Here is a 17,133-nt window from a genome sequence, read left to right as displayed (position 1 = left end):
GGCAAAAGTGCATCAATTCTATAAGCTGCTACTAAGGGCCTCCTGAACCTATTGATTTCATTGGAAGTATAGTGACAGATTTCAGAGTAGCAGCCGTGTTAGTCTGTATTCACAAAAAGAAAAGGAGTACTTGTGGCACCTTAGAGACTAACCAATTTATATAAATAAATAAATAAATAAATAAATTGGTTAGTCTCTAAGGTGCCACAAGTACTCCTTTTCTTATTGGAAGTATAGGGTGCTCAGCATCTCATCCAACTGATCCCCAAAACCACAGCAGACCCCTCTCTAAACCAACCAGGAGCAAATGGAAGCTGGTCAGGTCAGGCACCTCATTCAGCATCAGATAAGCTTGTCCTTCCAGCCTCTCCATACTTGTAGTTTCACCTTAGCTATATTGCTCACATTACCCTGCTGTGAAGAATGGAGAAAAAAGGAAGCTGGCTCAAAGCAAGCCACTGCTTACCAGCATGGCTGGCTCAGCTACTTCCTATCCACATGGAGGCATCATAATACCATTTGTCATAGGTAAATTTGAAAAAAATAGATACACAAGGATAAATAAAACATCATGTCATGAAAAGATATGGGGTGAAATCAATCAAATCCCCAGAAGTCAATGGAGCCAGGATTTTAACCCTGGTGTCCATTTGGTGAACTGCGTCCAGAGCAATCCTAGAGGAAAATCTTTCCTGAATTCTTTTCTGTTTTCATGATGCCTATTATGGTTAATGTGTGCCTAGCTCTCTCTCGCTGTTATGAGACATCAACATATTCTAGCGTACTTGCTACATTTGTATAGAAGCAGTATTGTCTGATGGACTGAGCATGGTGGTGGAAGCCAGGAATGTAAGAATTCTAAACCCTGGTCTGCCAATTACTTGCTGTGATGTACTGGAACATTCATGTAACATCTTTGTTTCATAACTGTGAAATGGGAATAATAATCTTTACTCACCTATTTCACAGGGAAGTTGGGAGACTACATTAGTTCATGTTTGTTCAGCACTTTGGAATATAAAGCACTATCTAAATCTTAAGAATTACTACTTCAAATTGTTGTTTTTATTCATTTTCATGTCATTCATCTTGTCTTCTATCATTTTCTCTGTGAGGTTTCCTGGTTCTTGTTTTGTTTATTTCACTGTGATTATTTTAATATTAGATTGGATTACTAATCCACTAGAGCTGTTATATCAAATAATATGTTTGAATTATTAATTTAGGTGGTGGGTAATAGCTATCCCCCCAAATCTATCTGTAATTTACAAAGTTGGGAATAGATCTAGCTACCTCTGATATCAATAGAGCAGGAAACAAGCCCTATTTCTTTTTTCTTTGAGTATTCTTTTCCCTCTATATTCCATCCAAAAAAATCTAATTACAGCAACTGTAAGCCCCTATCACTGCAGTATGTGGGCACTTCAAAATATCTCTGTCTTTACTGAACGTTGAACATTCCATAAGAAAATGAATACTTTTTTTCAGAAAGGAAAACAAACATGAATCATCATATATTATTTACAATGTTGTTGTAACCCGTGTTGGTTCCAGGATATTAGAGAGACAAGGTGGGTGAAGCAATATCTTTTACTGGACCAACTTCTGTTGGTGAAGGGGAAAGCTTTCCAGAGGCTCAAAAGCTTGTCCCACCCACCAACAGAAATTTGTCCAATAAAAGATATGACCTCACCCACCTTGTATCTCTCATGAATTTTGAATTGAATCCAGACTAAAATTAGAAAGAAACAAATGAAATTAGACAACATTAATTGGGAAATATGCATCTGACTGAACAATTTTCTTCATGATTCCTTTGCTGCCATGGTGCTATAGTTATGGCACATACATCCCAAAAAACCCATTTTCAAGTCACTGAATAAGGACAAAATCATTGTTTGCTTTACTTGCCTGTTCAGGGGAGTGAGTGGAGAGAAAGTGTCCCCCTTCTCTTTTGCATGGGCTAAATATTTCAGAGTACAGTGCAGAAAACAGCCTCTGGAGGACCAATATCCCCTGTTCTACTCACAGGTGTGGGGCAAAAGTGGGGACTGGGTGGAGCCGTGATGCCATGCACCCTCAATGTGCCTGCTGGTGCAGTTACATTTATGCAGAAGAGCGGGTAGTAATCTGCTACTGATATAAACAAGTGGGGATCCAGGAAATTAATTGTGACTCTCAGTCACAATTTGTTCCCGGGTCTACTCCTGGGGCAGCACAGCTATATGCTGCCCTTTACTCAAGACATATTGTAAAGTCACAGTCTAGCCTTAGTCCTTATGAAAAAATATCAGTTCTCTCATGCTTGCTTAATTACAGAAGCAATAATTTGTGCATGAAAAATGTGCCATTTCAATCCAACTATCTCAGATGTTTTGATTTCAGTTCATTAGATAGCTGCAATATGTTATCACAACGAATGTAGAGGAGCAACTTCCTGTATCCTTTCTATATTTGTTCATTCTCATCTAATTGCTGAAATTTCAAGGATCTGAAACTTTCAAAATTACAGCTGGGTTTATTTTATTGCCCCGAAAATACTGAAAATGAGTACAGTTCAGTAACTGTGATGCCTTCAAAAAACAACCATCAAAAAGCTGGTTGCTATGCAACCCACGGTATTGTCTGTATTACTCTCACCAACAGATGACATATTGTATAAAATAAAATAAACCTTTTTAAAAAACAATACAGTGAAAGGCTGTTGGGGGTGGGTGGTACTTGCAATAACTCACAACTGTGTCACAACCTCAAAGGAAAAACAGTGCATCACTCATCCATGCCCCATCTATTATGGAATCCCAATGTAATTATTATGATTTATCATGCTGGTGATCTATATACCAAATTGCTCTGAATGAAGCAAGCAAACTTTAAGGTACCCACTGGAAGGTTTCTAAAGCAATACTTTACTCAAACAAGATTATGTGGTGATATTTTCACATAGTGAAGCCAAACAGGCCATTTTACTCTTGCATTGTTTTAACTTGTGCACATCCCTTTAGTTCTAAAACTGCTTCTGCTGGCTCAACATTAGAAGCCTCTTCTCCCCCCCCCCCCCCGAACAGATTAAAAAGGCAGGGGCAGTACAATGTCCTTTCCCTAACAACCCTACTCTGAAGAGAAGTCTGGGCCTGGTTCTCATTTACACTGAGACTCCTTTACACTGCTCTAGCTAGGTAATGGGGCCTCAAAGTAGGGGGTAAATTACAATTATATAAAATTACACTTATTTAAAGCCCCCTTTACACTTTCAGAGTGGTGTAAAGAGGCTGGAGTGTAAATGAGAACCAGGTCCAAAACCTCTGGAAGTGAGAGCGGAGCTCAGTCTCTATGCTCATTCAGGATCAGATTCTGATACCCGAATGGTACCTTACTCCACATTTAATTCTGTTGAAGTCAGTGAGGCTACTCGCAGACTAAGATGCTACCCATTGGGTATCAGAATCCAGCTCCAGGTTACTCACTACTGAGCCTGCCAATAAAAGGAGTGATTGGTGCTAACTGCAATTTTTGTAATGTGATCATATGCCCATTGGAAACTTGACTGGAATCACCTGCTCCTTTCACACAGGCCAAACAGCCATTACAGAGTCAATGTTTTCATCCTCTGCTAACCTAGTTGGGATGCAAACTAGTGACACAGAAGCACACTGCTTTCTATTCAGGTCTACAGAATCAGTGAGATGCAAATTATTAATGAACAATATTTTTTGTTTAGATTTTTTCCCTCTTTTCTTCTTGAAATGCAAACAAGAATCTGAAAGTGGAATTGGGATCTACTGTACTTACTGTATTTCAGCAGATAAACCAGCAGAAGTTACAAGATATCAGATTATTATAGATGTATAACTATACAGAGATAGACATAGCAATGCATACATTTAAAAAATGGACATTATAAAACAAGGCATCTGATTGACTGATACAGGTTCCAGCTGCATGGGTATCTTCTACCACCCCAACTTGAGAATTATCAGCCTGTTTACACTCTCTAATTATTATCCATATAGCAATTATTAATTTATTTCCCCTATTTTAACCCAAACTTTCTAAATATACACACTATGAATGCTGGGCCATAGAATGGCAGATACAAACACTCTCCCCACACTCCACTTCTTATCTTAGCATTTATATTTCACTTTATATCTCCAAAACACATCACCTTGTGAGGCAGGCAAGAAAGTATTACTATCCTCAATTTACAGAAAAGGAAGCTCAGACAGAAAGGTCAATTGACTAACCCAAGGCCACATGGTGAGTTACAGGTTTCAGAGTAGCAGCCGTGTTAGTCTGTATTCGCAAAAAGAAAAGGAGTACTTGTGGCACCTTAGAGACTAACAAATTTATTAGAGCATAAGTTTTCCGATGAAGTGAGCTGTAGCTCACGAAAGCTTATGGTGAGTTAGTGGCTGAGCCTGGATTAGAACTCAGGGCCTCCTGACTCTCAGCAAAGAGCTGGTGTTGTGCCAAATCTTCAGCTACTGTAACTCAGTGTAAATCTGTTGACTTCACTGGAGCTACACCCATTTATATCAGCTGAACTGACTCTCTACTGTTTATGGATACCATTTAGGCCACTTGCATGTCGAACTACTTAGCTGACTCTGCAAATCAGGTACAGCTCATGAATGTCCAAATGACAGTAACTGTAGTCACAAAAAAGGCAAGCTAGATCATAAAAATATTTTTACTTGAATAGTTGCAGGTGCTGCTGTACCTAAGAGGTATTGGTAAGGCTTGTCCTCATTCAATGAATGTTATAAACACACTTATAACTCTCCTCCAGTTTCCAAGGAATTAAAAGTTGCTCAGGCAAAACTGGGGTAAAAGTACTAAAGGCTTTAAAGTAATCCCACTTTCAAAATCACTCATCATTTCAATGTTCTTTACAGGAGTGTTGCTTGTAAACTGACCCATTCCACAAAAACAGCAACAGAACAGTAAAAAATAAAAAAAACCCCTCGTAATTCTTAATTTTGATTTGATTCTGCAAAGTGCAAGGCACTCTGGCCCCAATCCAACAAAGCAAATGCTTAACTTTGAACATGTGTCGTCCAACTTTAGCTAAGTACAAGCTTAAGGGATTTGCTGGATCAGAGCCATTGTGCTCAGCAGAATTGAGCCCACACTGCGCTGACTGTATGGTAATATAACTGGGAGGGATAGCTCAGTGGTTTGAACATTGGCCTGCTAAACCCAGGGTTGTGAGTTCAATTCTTGAGGGGCCATTTAGGGATCTGGGGCAAAAATTGGGGACTGGTCCTGCTTTGAGCAGCGGGTTGGATTAGATGACCTCGTGAGGTCCCTTCCAACCTTGAATTTCTATGATACACACAGTCACGTGTTACTGCTTTCTTATGCATGTATAACATACACAGTATACATCACACCCCTCTAGTGGCCAAAAGGGTCAATACCCATAAATTTTGCCATAAGTTATCTAGAACAAACTTGAAATAATACTGCCAAAGCAAAGCGGTAACTTAAAGTGACATAAGAAGAGAAAACACAACAGGAAATTTTATGTTACAGTTATTTTCCAGCATGCATTTCATATAATAAACAAACAAGTGTAGATGTAAATTACATATTATAATTAATGCTATATTAATAGACACATGGACAATGAACAAATTAAAATAGAGTAGCATATGTCACAAATGAATTACACAGTTCATTAAAAGAATCCTGGAAACATCTAGATCCATTATTAAAATTAGCCTTTACTTACTTTCCCATAGCTCAGCATGATTATCCTCACCAAAACAACATTGATGTGGGCACCTAAGGACTCGTCATGGTAGATTTCATTAACCTGCAAAAGAGTGTGGATATTTTTAATAATGATTCTGTCAATAAGTAATCACAGTAGCAATGATAAAACATAAGTTTTTATATGTTGTGTCTTTAAGATACAGATCAACCACACTCATTTGTAAAAAAGGGAAATTTCCACTACTTGAAAGAGAACTTTTTCTATGTGAACTACAGGGCTCTACCGTAAAGGCTCCATATAGGCATCAAATCAGGAACCATCTTTGTTCAGGAACCAATTAAAGTCAGTGAAACTTAAACAGTGCTTCTCTAAATCACAGACTAAATTACTAAAATACTCTCAAGGATCATATCCTTATAAAGCAGTCAGTCAAATGAGTTGTTTTTATTGTGTCAAAGTTGATTAACTTAAAACTATACAAGCATAACAAAATCTGTAAAATACTAACATAGAAAACAGGGGGTTTTGTATTATACATACATAATCACACATGCACACAAGCAAACTATTCTAACTGCACTGAAGACAACACTATGAATATTATGATGGAGAATGAAATACAGAAGTCCAAGGAATACAGAAGAAATAATACTATAAGCAAGCTGGTGATTGGGGTCATCTATGATGGGAGGAATGAAAGAAGGCCAACTTAGGGTCTTATAAATATGTTTGGTTTTTTGCTTTACAAATTAGAATAAGTAGATAAATAAATATCTGCAAGGCAAATATATTCTCTGCTCCCTTTCCTTCAGATCAGTGCCCCTAGTAAATCATGGGCCAAAACTGGACTATTTTATATGTGGGACATAAAGAATAGCTCATATTTCATGGTGTGTTTCTGACATGAGAAATATATTCATTGGGATTCGTTATTAAGCTTCTGGAGAGTTGTTTATTAAAAACAAGATCCTATTTTTTCAATATATCTTTGTCCCAAAGAGACCATATAAAATATAACTCACTTCTGATCTCTCTGTAAAAATCACGTACTGTCTATTTTACAAAAATTTCTTTGACTGTTATTTGAAAGTATATTTTAATACATTTAGTCTAGATTTTCAAAAATACAAGCCTAAATTTGCTTCTAAATTCACATTTGGGCACCTAAAAAGAGGCGTGATTTTCAAAAGTAGTGACCACCCTGCAGTTCCCAATTAAGGCAGTGACAGCTACTTAGTCCTTGGTGCTTTTGAAAATTAGGTCAATTATTTATATGCCTAAATGTAAATTTAAAACCCTAACTTTAGGCTCCTGTGTTTGAAATATCTTCATCTTTCCTCTCAGGGACTTTTGGAACAGCAGATTAACATACTGAAGGATTTACATATACACTTTTGTTTAAAATAAATTATGTGTTAAAAGGAAAGTTTTGTGCTGACAAGGACATTTCATTGTGTTCTTTACTAGATGCCCCACAACTCAAGGGTATTATCATCTTGATGCAGGGATGCTAATCTGCCTGATTCTCTGTGCATTGGGATAAGAATATATGCCTCATTGATAACGAGCTGAAATTTGCAGTAACTTAAATATACATAAAATAAACCCTGAATAAAATCTTCGGTGTATAGGATATAATAAGTATGACATGTAACTAAATGTTTTATTAGTTCGTGAGGCATAACCCCAATTGTTACACACTCCTTTCCTATTAGCCTTCAGAACTTAACCTCAGCCTTTTTTAACAATAGTGAAGCAATACATCAAGTGTATCATTACTACATGCCAAATTAAAACTTGGCAGGAATATGTTGACAGAACAGGTATTGAAACATTGTTACACAGTTCACCCAACTGACATCTAAGAAACACATTTTGTGAATGAATAGGAAAGCATAAACATTGTAAAAGTTCCTTGGCATCTGTGTAGTAGGTTTTCTCCCAAATATAGAGCCAAATCAAAGCCCTGGATCCTAATGTCATATCTAGGGATTGCTTCAGCTCCAATGCAATACTGCTTCTGTGGGAGCTGGACCCTCTGGCTCTTTCACTGGGCAAAACTGTGGCTGTATAAAGCAACACTTTTTCCTAGGGTGCTCACCCTAGGAAAAGGATTGAGAGTCAGATTTTGAGTCTTTTAATGTTATATTTTATTATCATTTTAAATTGAATACAAAATAAATTTCAAAACAATAAGTTACTTAAAAAATATTAAAATGCTCCATTCCAATAAGGTTGAAACTTTTTTTTAAAAACAAAATTTCATCAAAAATTACACATTCCCATGGAAAGTTTTGATTTTGACAAAATGGCATTTTCCAATGGAAAAATATTCGGTCAGAAATGTCCTGACTAGCTCTACTATTAATCATTTCTTTCCATTGCATTTCCTTGGTTATTTAAAATGGGGGGAAAGCATATGATAACACACTGAAATAGATTCACACTTATTTCAATGTGTGAAGTGAATGGCATCTGCTTGTTTCAATGTGCTATTAAAGAAAGGAGATCCAAGTGACTGAGCTCTGAAATGGATGTGCTCAAATGCGGATGAGAATTACCCCTTGAAACAGAAAATTACCAGTAGAATTATGGAATTTTAAAGCTCCAGATCTGTGGTATTTTTCCTCAAACATATAACTTCTGCATTAAAAGCAGATCTATTTACTTCAGTGTACAGATAGCCCGATACAAAAAAATGCATGTGTCTAGAGTAAGAGATGTAGAGCTGATTCTGATTTCATCCTAATTATTCAGCAGTGTAACTCCAGTTACTTCAGTGGTGATACCCTGGTTTACACCACTCTAAGAGATATCAGAACTGAGCTTCCTGTTTGTCCTTAATCCGTGAGGGTCGGATCCTAATGTTATGCTAAAAGAAAAGGAGTACTTGTGGCACCTTAGAGACTAACAAATTTATTAATTTGTTAGTCTCTAAGGTGCCACAAGTACTCCTTTTCTTTTTGCGAATACAGACTAACACGGCTGCTACTCTGAAACTAATGTTATGCTGGTGCACAGGAAAGCAGAGCACACAAGGCTCTTAAAACTGTAGCTACTGCACTCTGGGAAAGGCAGATTTTGCATGAAGTCTCATGAGATGTCACATGGTGATTCAGCATTTACAGAGGGTGACTAGTAGGGCTGGGGGAATCTAAAAAAGTTCAAGATTTGGAAAAGCATTCTGGGGGGTTGGCAAAACTATTGTAGATCAGACCATTTTTTCTTGTAATTTAATTCCATGGTTTATTTTCACAGTGTTTTAATTAAAAACTATGCTGGAGGCTGCCAGAGGGCCTCACTCTTGAGGTGGGGGGGCAGTGTCGCTCCCTGTCATGGTGGCAGGGCAGCTGATGCAGGCCCAGGATGCAGTGCTAGTTGTCAATCAGTGCCACCCTGCCTCTCCCCGTCCCCAGTCCTGGGAGCCAGGGCTTGAGTGGGTGGGATCCGGCAGCTGCGGGTGCAGGGAGAGACCCATTGGGATGCGGAGCCAGCTCTTTCTGAGCTGCTATGTCTGCTTCATAAAAATCCTGGACATTTCCTCTAATTTGAAAAATTCGCCTGGACGGAGGATCAGAGGAAATGTCTGGGAAAACCTGGACGTATGGAAACCTTAGCTGTGAGGGATGCATTATGCTTTGTATATATTAGGTTTGAGAAACATTAATGTGTTTTTAAAGTGAACTGCCACAATGGGATCCTGATCATTACTGGGGCTTTTGGGCATTATTACGATAAAATAATAATAATAGTCCTGTACTTTTGCAGGTGTTATCAGTAAGTTACCTGCAGATAAATTTGACAGGATCTGTAGAAAACGGTGAGTGGTTTTCTGTATTAGGCCACTCTTAATAAAAGCAACCACAGTGAGGAAAAAGTCACAGGCGGACTCATTTACGCAGTTGTATGAAGTTTCCTGGCACAGGATCTTTATTAATGCTTGTTATGCAATGGGCAGCCTGCTTTACTAAAAGTCACTGCTTCTGATTTCAGAGGAATTTCAAGGAACCCATTGGTAGCAACGGTTATGTAATAAACAAAGTGATTATTAGCCCTGTTGTGCTATTAGCCATTTCAAACCGAGTTTTGAAGTATGCCCTTTTTTGTACATGTACAATATCACACAATTGTATTACACCTGCTTTCTCAAACTCATTTAAAATAGGCCACCAAGAGCCCTCAGTCACAATCTCTAGCTACAAGAAACCTGAACTGCTACAAGATGGCAAATGGCCTTCTCCACTCTGTTGAAACTCTCAGAGCTTAGTCAGGCTATGACTAGCTGCAGCCCAAAGTGTGAAAAATCCTCTGGCATTTATCACCATTAGTTATGGCCGGACTATGACTTCATTTCCAAATTATGGAAAAAAAAAAATTCAAAGTACCTGTTCAGGTCATTCCAGACACCCCAGCCCCTGGTTTTTCCTTTATGGACTTTTAGGTGTCGATATTGACTTGTCACTTAGCCAGCGTAAAACAGATTTACTGAATAGTCATTACACTGGGCTTGAAAAAAATATTGGTTGATTGGGTTGGCATTGGGGCCCCCACCCAACCTCACAGAGAAAGGTTGGACACCCTTCTGCTAATGCCTTTTGCATAAGGTATAACCTAACAAAAAAGGGAAAAGTAACCTTGTTTGGGGTCCCTTCTTTCCATGTTTATGGTAAAGTGAGTTATCACAGGGATTTAGACTTCAGGAATCAGTTCATCATGGAGAATTCAACTGCAATTATTTTAGATTATTTTGTAAACCATGGGTTTTAACTTCTTCAATCATCCTATTGTCTTACAGTAAACACTTCCACCCAACTCACATTGGTCTTTAGTTCATACTTTATAGCTTGTTATTAGAGGAAGCGAACATATATATTCATAACTCTAAATGTGTGTATGCACTTACATGACCCATAGAAGGGACTGTTCTAAGGGCTTGTTAAATTGTTATATGTTTTTCAATACATGCCTTCTGCCCTGTTTCACATCTTTAGTTTCACATGATGTTCTATTTCAGTGGGTTGTTTGCTCATTGATATTGATGGCAGAGTATCTTTATGTCTCTTTATTTGAAAAACATAATAAGTAACTAATGCCTACACTTGAGATATCACTGAGCAGGGACAGGTTGTTTGGTCCATCTTATTTTTTTGTATTCATTTTTTATCAGGGTCAGATTACATTTTTATTCCCTCTGTTTGAAAATATAAGCCACCAGCATTTCAACCACCATGTCATCTACACCTGTGCTGATGTAGATTTGTTTACACCACGTTAATATACTCCAGAACTCCTGCCATTGATACCATAGATGGTGGGGCCCTGGGATAGTGCTGCAATGGGAAATGTGAATAAAAATGTTAGTACAGACACAATTTAGGCATGGTTTAGCTGTTTTTTTTGTTCTGAATGGTTGTTTGGGTAAATTTATTCTATGCAGTGTTCCTATTGCTTGTGGAATGAAATGTTTTTGTCTAAAAGGATATTTTATGCCAAATTCTCAATTGCTGCATTTCCTCATTTGTTCTGTATCCAGTCCTTTCTGTTTAAACATCAGTAGTTTGGTCCTTCTCCCAGTAAAGTTAATGGCAAAACTTCTACTAACTTCAGTGGGATTAGGATTGAGCCCAAATCTGTTATTTTGGGTCCAACTCCTTATATTATTTGGAAGCCATCAGTCTTCCTTTCTTATACAAACAGAGACAAATTCCAGGGTCCACACATTTGTCTAGTTTTTCACGCTGTAGTGAGCTTCCCTCTTAAGGCCGGTCTATATTTTAATGCCATATTTCTGCTAATTTTTTACACTACATTGCAGTTTGCATTGCAGCATACATTAATGGCACTCTGCATAAATACATTTCTCCTCCTAAATTCTCTATGAGTATTGTTCTACAGTATATTTGCTTTCACTTATTACCTTTCCTTTGGAGTCTATTACCCAATCAAATAGTTTGGCAGCATTTACTTTCTCTTCATCTCTCAGTCACTTTTTTGACCATATCAGGTGTGGCCAAAGCATTTAGTATGCTGTCTCTTGCCTTTTCTGAGAAGGTGTTAACAGAAATATTTCGGGGGGGTGGAGGGGTTGAATTAAAGAAATAAAGCAACTAATTATGGCTATCTTGGCTAAATTATAAATAAGGGTGGACCTGCATGGCATTTAAATGTCATAGGTCGCAGAACTGGGGGTTGGTGGCACCTGGGCCACAGCCCAACCACTTTTTGCTGGGCCAAACCTCATGCACCAAGTCGCAATGCCACTCACTTAGATTTGGAGGGGATGTGTGGAGGGGCTCATGGGTCGAGGGGAGGGGTGCCTGAGAGAGGAAGACAAGGGTCAGGTGGTGGTGGGGCAAATCAATGATCTGCCCACACGTTTTCAGTGGTGCTCTGCAGCCCCTGGTAAATATCAAGCAGGAAATCAGTTTCTTGGGTCATCTAAAGAGCTGTGACAAAGAAAAATGGAATAAAGATGAACTAAGAAAATATTTAGGCTGGTTCTCAGGAAAAGTTCCCTGACAGAACAATCTATTAGCTATTGAAGAGTCTGCTTAAGGAATTGTAACAATAACGAGGAGTACTTGTGGCACCTTAGAAGTATTCTTAGCTACACATTGGACAGAACCCTGCAGAAAACGCTGACAGAAAAATCCAGCACTGGCAGGGAGATGGAAAAGGGGACCAAGCAGTTCTTTTCTAACTTCTATGATTCTGTATTTTCCTGTATATATTCATTTAGAGTATCCCCACTTTGCAATATCTAGGAGCTGTCTTGATAGAGCCTGAAGGTTTCAGTCATGGTTCCTTCTTGTGGGAAGTATGTAGGAATAATAAGGGTGAATGGCAGCATTAAATAAGGACTGCAGATAAGAAAATCAGACAATGCAAGAATGTGAGAATGCACATGGGGAACAGGTGTGTGTAAATTATGCCTGAAAGGAAAACTAGAATGGAATAAAAATTACTTTTTAATCACTAGATTTAATATACAACATCACTAAACTGCTTTTAATTTTTTTTTTTAAGTTAAGAGGGTTCTGTGTGGGGCAACTTGCTACAGGCAGCTCCCTCGGTATCCGGTTGTGGGGGGGATCTGGATGCACAGGGGCTTGTTGTGGGGTTCTGGGTGCAATGGTAATGGGACTTTGCAGGGGGATCCAGGTGAAGGTGGTTGGGGCCAAGTGGGGGGATCTAGGTGAGAGTGGAAACAGAGCTCAGCAGGGGGGCTTGGTATGGAGGGCTTAGCGGGGGGGTCCAGATGCTGGGGGAGTGGAGCTCAGTGGTGTGGGGATCTAGATGCAGCTGGTTGGGCTCAATAGGGTGGGGATCCAGGTAGAGGTGGCTCATCGGGTGGTCCTGCTGCAGGGGGAGTGGAGCTCATCAGGGAGGGTTTTGCGTGTGTGAGGGATGAGGCTCGGCAGGATGGTCTGGGTACGATGGGTCTGGATGCACGGGGGGTTGCACAAATGGGGGAGCAGCTCCCTGTACAGTGATCCCTCCCCCTGCAGCTAAGGGGCGATGGGTACTGTAAGCACAAGGTTGGGGGAAGAGTTTGCAGAGCTACCTACAGACAAGGGAGAAATCTGGGGGTGGGTTTGAGACAGCCCTGGATGCCAAGCAGGGGAAGAGGAAGTCCTGTCCTCCCCAGCCCAGCCGGAACTAGCAACTGAGCCTGGCACAGGATAGAAGCCACCAGCCGGGACTTCCCCAGTCCCGCCCCTGCCCCACAGTGATCTACCTCTCTGCTGGTAGCCCAGGGCTCCTGGAACGTACTGCTAGAGCGGGTCTCATGACCACTCTTGTGGCTTCCCTTTCCTTCCCTGTCAGAAAGCCATTTTTCTGCAGGAAAGCACAGAAATATGCGAGGGACATACATTCTGTACATGCGCAATGGTGCAGAATTCCACCAGGAATAATATAATTAAGGGGAGAGCAGCCATAACAGAGATTCACAGATTTTAATGCCAGAAGGGATCACTTGGATTATCTAGTCTAATTTCCTGCAAAAGAAAAGCAGAGGACCCCACCCACCACTTCCTGAATCATCTTATGGTTGAGTTGAAGCATATTTTTTCAGAAAGATAGCCAATCATTACTATCACTCCCTGCTTAGTTATCACCCAATTCAGAAGTGCAGACCTGGAATGCTTATGGATCACTGTTCTAACTGATAAATCACACAATGGGATACTGGCAGGGGTCTTTTAGAGACTACCAAAATCAGACTAGAAAACAGAATAAGCAGCTCCTTAAACATCTATAATGTGCAGAAAGAAAGATTGCATGATTGGGGACAGATGTTGGAGGTCCCATGATGTCACTGGAAAAATACACTAGGAGTGTCTAAAAATTACAGATGACATTGTCAGATTAGTGTTATATATCTGGACAGTCAGTTTAAAACTCCATGCAGAAATAAGAGTCTCATAATCAAACAACATTTTTAAAAATTATGCTCCAGGCAGAAATGTTCTCAGTGTTTTGGACTTCCATTCACATTTCAACTTTCACATTCTGCAAAGTGCTCAAAAGTCATCTAGCAAGACATCCAGCCTCTAGAGGTCAGTCTAAACCCCTACCAGTCAAAATCTTTCAGTCAAAGACTAAATATGGCAGTGTCTTCTGTTAAATTCTACTCTATTATATTTAATGGAGACTTGTGTCTATCTTTATCACTAGGGTTATCAACTTGCTAATCGCACAAAACTGAACACCCTTGCCCCACTCCCGCCCCTTCCCCGAGGCCCTACCCTGCCCCTGCCCTCCTTGTCCGAGACCTCGCCCCCGTTCACTCCATCCCCCTTCCTCTGTTGCTTGCTGTCCTCCACCCTCACTCATTCACTCATTTTTACCGAGCTGGGGCAGGGGTATGGGCTCCAGGAGGGAATTAGGGTGTGAGAGTGTACTCAGGGCTGGAGCAGGGGCATGGGAGGGAGTGTGGGCTCTGGGAGGGAGTTTGGTTGCCGGATGGGGCTCAGGGCCTAGGGTGCAGGAGGGGATGCAGGTGGCACTTATCTCAGGCAGCTCCCGGAAGCAGCTGACATGTCCCTCGGCTCCTAGGTGGAGCCGTGGCCAGGCGGTACTGCACGCTGCCTCTGCCCGCAGGCGCTGCTCCCGCAGCTCCCATTGGCTGTGGTTCCCTGGCTGTCTCTCAGCCTAGGATTCGCAGGGACATGTCGCTGCTTCTGGGGAGCCACACAGAGCCAGTAGGGAGCCTGCCAGCCTCGTCCCAACCGGACTTTTAACAGCCCGGTCAGTGGTCCTGACCAGAGCCGCTGGGTCCCTTTTCGACCAGGTGTTCCAGTCAAAAAACAGACACCTGGCTACCCTACAACACAACCATACAGAGTCTATTAAACTGATGGGATCTAAAGGATTATATATTTAATTAGGCAGACCCAGACATGCCAACATTAGAGCAAAAATTATATCAATTTCAGAAGACTAAGTAGCTTACTGTACATATTTAAATGCAGAGTGAACAAAGTCTGATCCAATGGTTGGGTGATTGTCAAGGTATCAAAAGACTGAATCAAATAATTTAAAAAATAAGTTTGCAATCCAATCAACATTTCTAATCTATTATTAGAACATAGCTCATAATATCTAGTTTGTCTGTGGGGAACATGGGGTAAGGGAACATGCATCCTAAAGCATGATGACTGCTTTCAGTGCTAGCCACAGAATTCCAAATACCTTTCCGTGACTCTAGGCTTGGGTCCAGCACTGCACTGAAGCACAAGCTTAACTTGAAGCATGTGAATGGTCCCACTGACAGTACTGTTCCCGGCCCTCACTTTTTTATTTTTTATACTTATGTAGAAGCAGCCTGAATTTTTATATTTCCTGTATTGAGAAATATCTATCATATCCTATTCAAATGGCTAAAATGAAGTAAATTTAATCTAATTTCATTTTCAGTCCTCAGTGCAGGTAGCAGTAAGTTACTTACGATATTCATCAGGGTCAGAAGGTACTTCTGTACATGTTCTTTTCCATGGAACTGTACAACTGAGTCATCAACTCCCAGGAGAACTTCAATGTTGTAGTCATCATCAGTCGCATGCCTCCGATACCTCTTTCTTGAGCTATTTACATGGTCTTCAATGAGGCTCAGCATACTGACAAGGTTATCCAGATTACTCAGGTCAGCTGCTGAAATTAAATAAAAAAATAGGCCATCGGCAGCATATCAAGAAGTGATTGTTTTAATCCTCATTGAAAAGACAAAATATGGTTTAAAAAAAAAAGAGAGAGAGAGAGAGAGACAGAGACAGAGAGAAAGAAGCAGCTTCTTCTCTTACTCCAACATTATACCAGTGTAAGTAACTTCATTAGCATTATTCTGCATTTAAACAGGTGTAACAAGGAGAAAAATCTGGCCTACAGTATATCCACATTGCAACAAATGTGAATCCTCTCCCCGTATCTTTGTGGCATCCAGTTGTATATTGCCTTATACTTAGACTGTATGCTCTTCAGCACAGGGACCATTTCTTTCTTACAATGCCTAAGACAATGGGGCTGAGGCCTATAGGCCCTACCACCATAGGCGCCAACTCTGTGGGTGCTCCAGTGCTGGAACATACATGGAAAAAATTAGTGGGTGCTTAGCACCTACTGGCAGCCAGCCACCTCTGCCAACCCCAACACCTCCCATCCGCTGGTGGCCCTGCCGATCAACTCCTCCCGCTCCTTCCCAGTGCCTCCTGCCCACAGTGATCAGCTGTTCTGTGACATGAAGGAGGCAGTGAGAGGGAGAGAAAGGAGTGGGGACGGGGCGTGCCAGGGGAAGGAGGCGCAACTGGGCAGGAAGAGGTGGGGCAGGGGCAGAGTGGGACAGGAAGAGGTGGGGCGGGGTGGGGAATTCAGAGAATGAGGCGGGTGGCAGCAGAGCCTGGGGGGGAGGGGGGTTTGAACACTCCCGGGACCCGGAGGAAGCAGGCACCTATATCTACCACAATATAAGTACATAACAACAACAAATATAAGACGGTGCTAGAGCATACTACTATGTTGATAGCCTGTTTGAAGTACAATCCTTGTTGTTGTTAGAAGTTTCTGGAATAAAGAGACCATTCAGCTGTCTTGTGCTGGGGTGCTGTCCCTAACGACAAATATGATAATGGTCCAGATCTTCTAATGGGAATTAGGTGCCTAAATATTTTTGAGGATTTGTGCCCATATGCCTTCCTTTTATTATTCAGATTTTCCAGTTCTAGGATCAAATTTCATTGCAAATGCAATTACCCATGTAAGCTTTCTGCATTGAGCCATGTGAGGACAAACAAATCACTGCCAGCAGAGACATATTAGATCTATTCATAGAAATGTAAATCTATCTGAAAAGCAATGATGTGGATACGTTTTCTACAACTCATGGACATTTTACATAATAAAGAAATACAATG

General features: G+C 40.5%; 1 protein-coding gene across 10 annotated transcripts in view; it reads right to left on the bottom strand.

The window, feature by feature from the left end:
* The window catches only part of ADAMTS2 (ADAM metallopeptidase with thrombospondin type 1 motif 2), a 253,472-nt gene that overhangs the window by 59,602 nt on the left and 176,737 nt on the right, over nucleotides 1-17,133 (bottom strand). For 9 of the 10 annotated variants that reach the window (XR_006283147.1, XM_038414454.2, XM_043520282.1 and 6 more), the window contains 2 exons: nucleotides 15,675-15,877; nucleotides 5,738-5,821 (listed from right to left, as the gene is read on the bottom strand). Coding sequence is in view for 9 of the 10 variants with exons in the window: in XM_038414454.2 (XP_038270382.1) it covers nucleotides 5,738-5,821; nucleotides 15,675-15,877 (287 nt within the window). In the remaining variant the exon portion in view is untranslated. The remainder of the gene's footprint in view (nucleotides 1-5,737; nucleotides 5,822-15,674; nucleotides 15,878-17,133) is intronic. The other variant, XM_038414455.2, reaches the window with a different exon arrangement.

This window comes from Dermochelys coriacea, chromosome 8 (genome assembly GCF_009764565.3).
Source record: "Dermochelys coriacea isolate rDerCor1 chromosome 8, rDerCor1.pri.v4, whole genome shotgun sequence".
In the NCBI taxonomy this organism is placed as follows: Eukaryota; Metazoa; Chordata; order Testudines; family Dermochelyidae; genus Dermochelys; species Dermochelys coriacea.
This window is presented reverse-complemented; position numbering and strand designations above follow the sequence as displayed.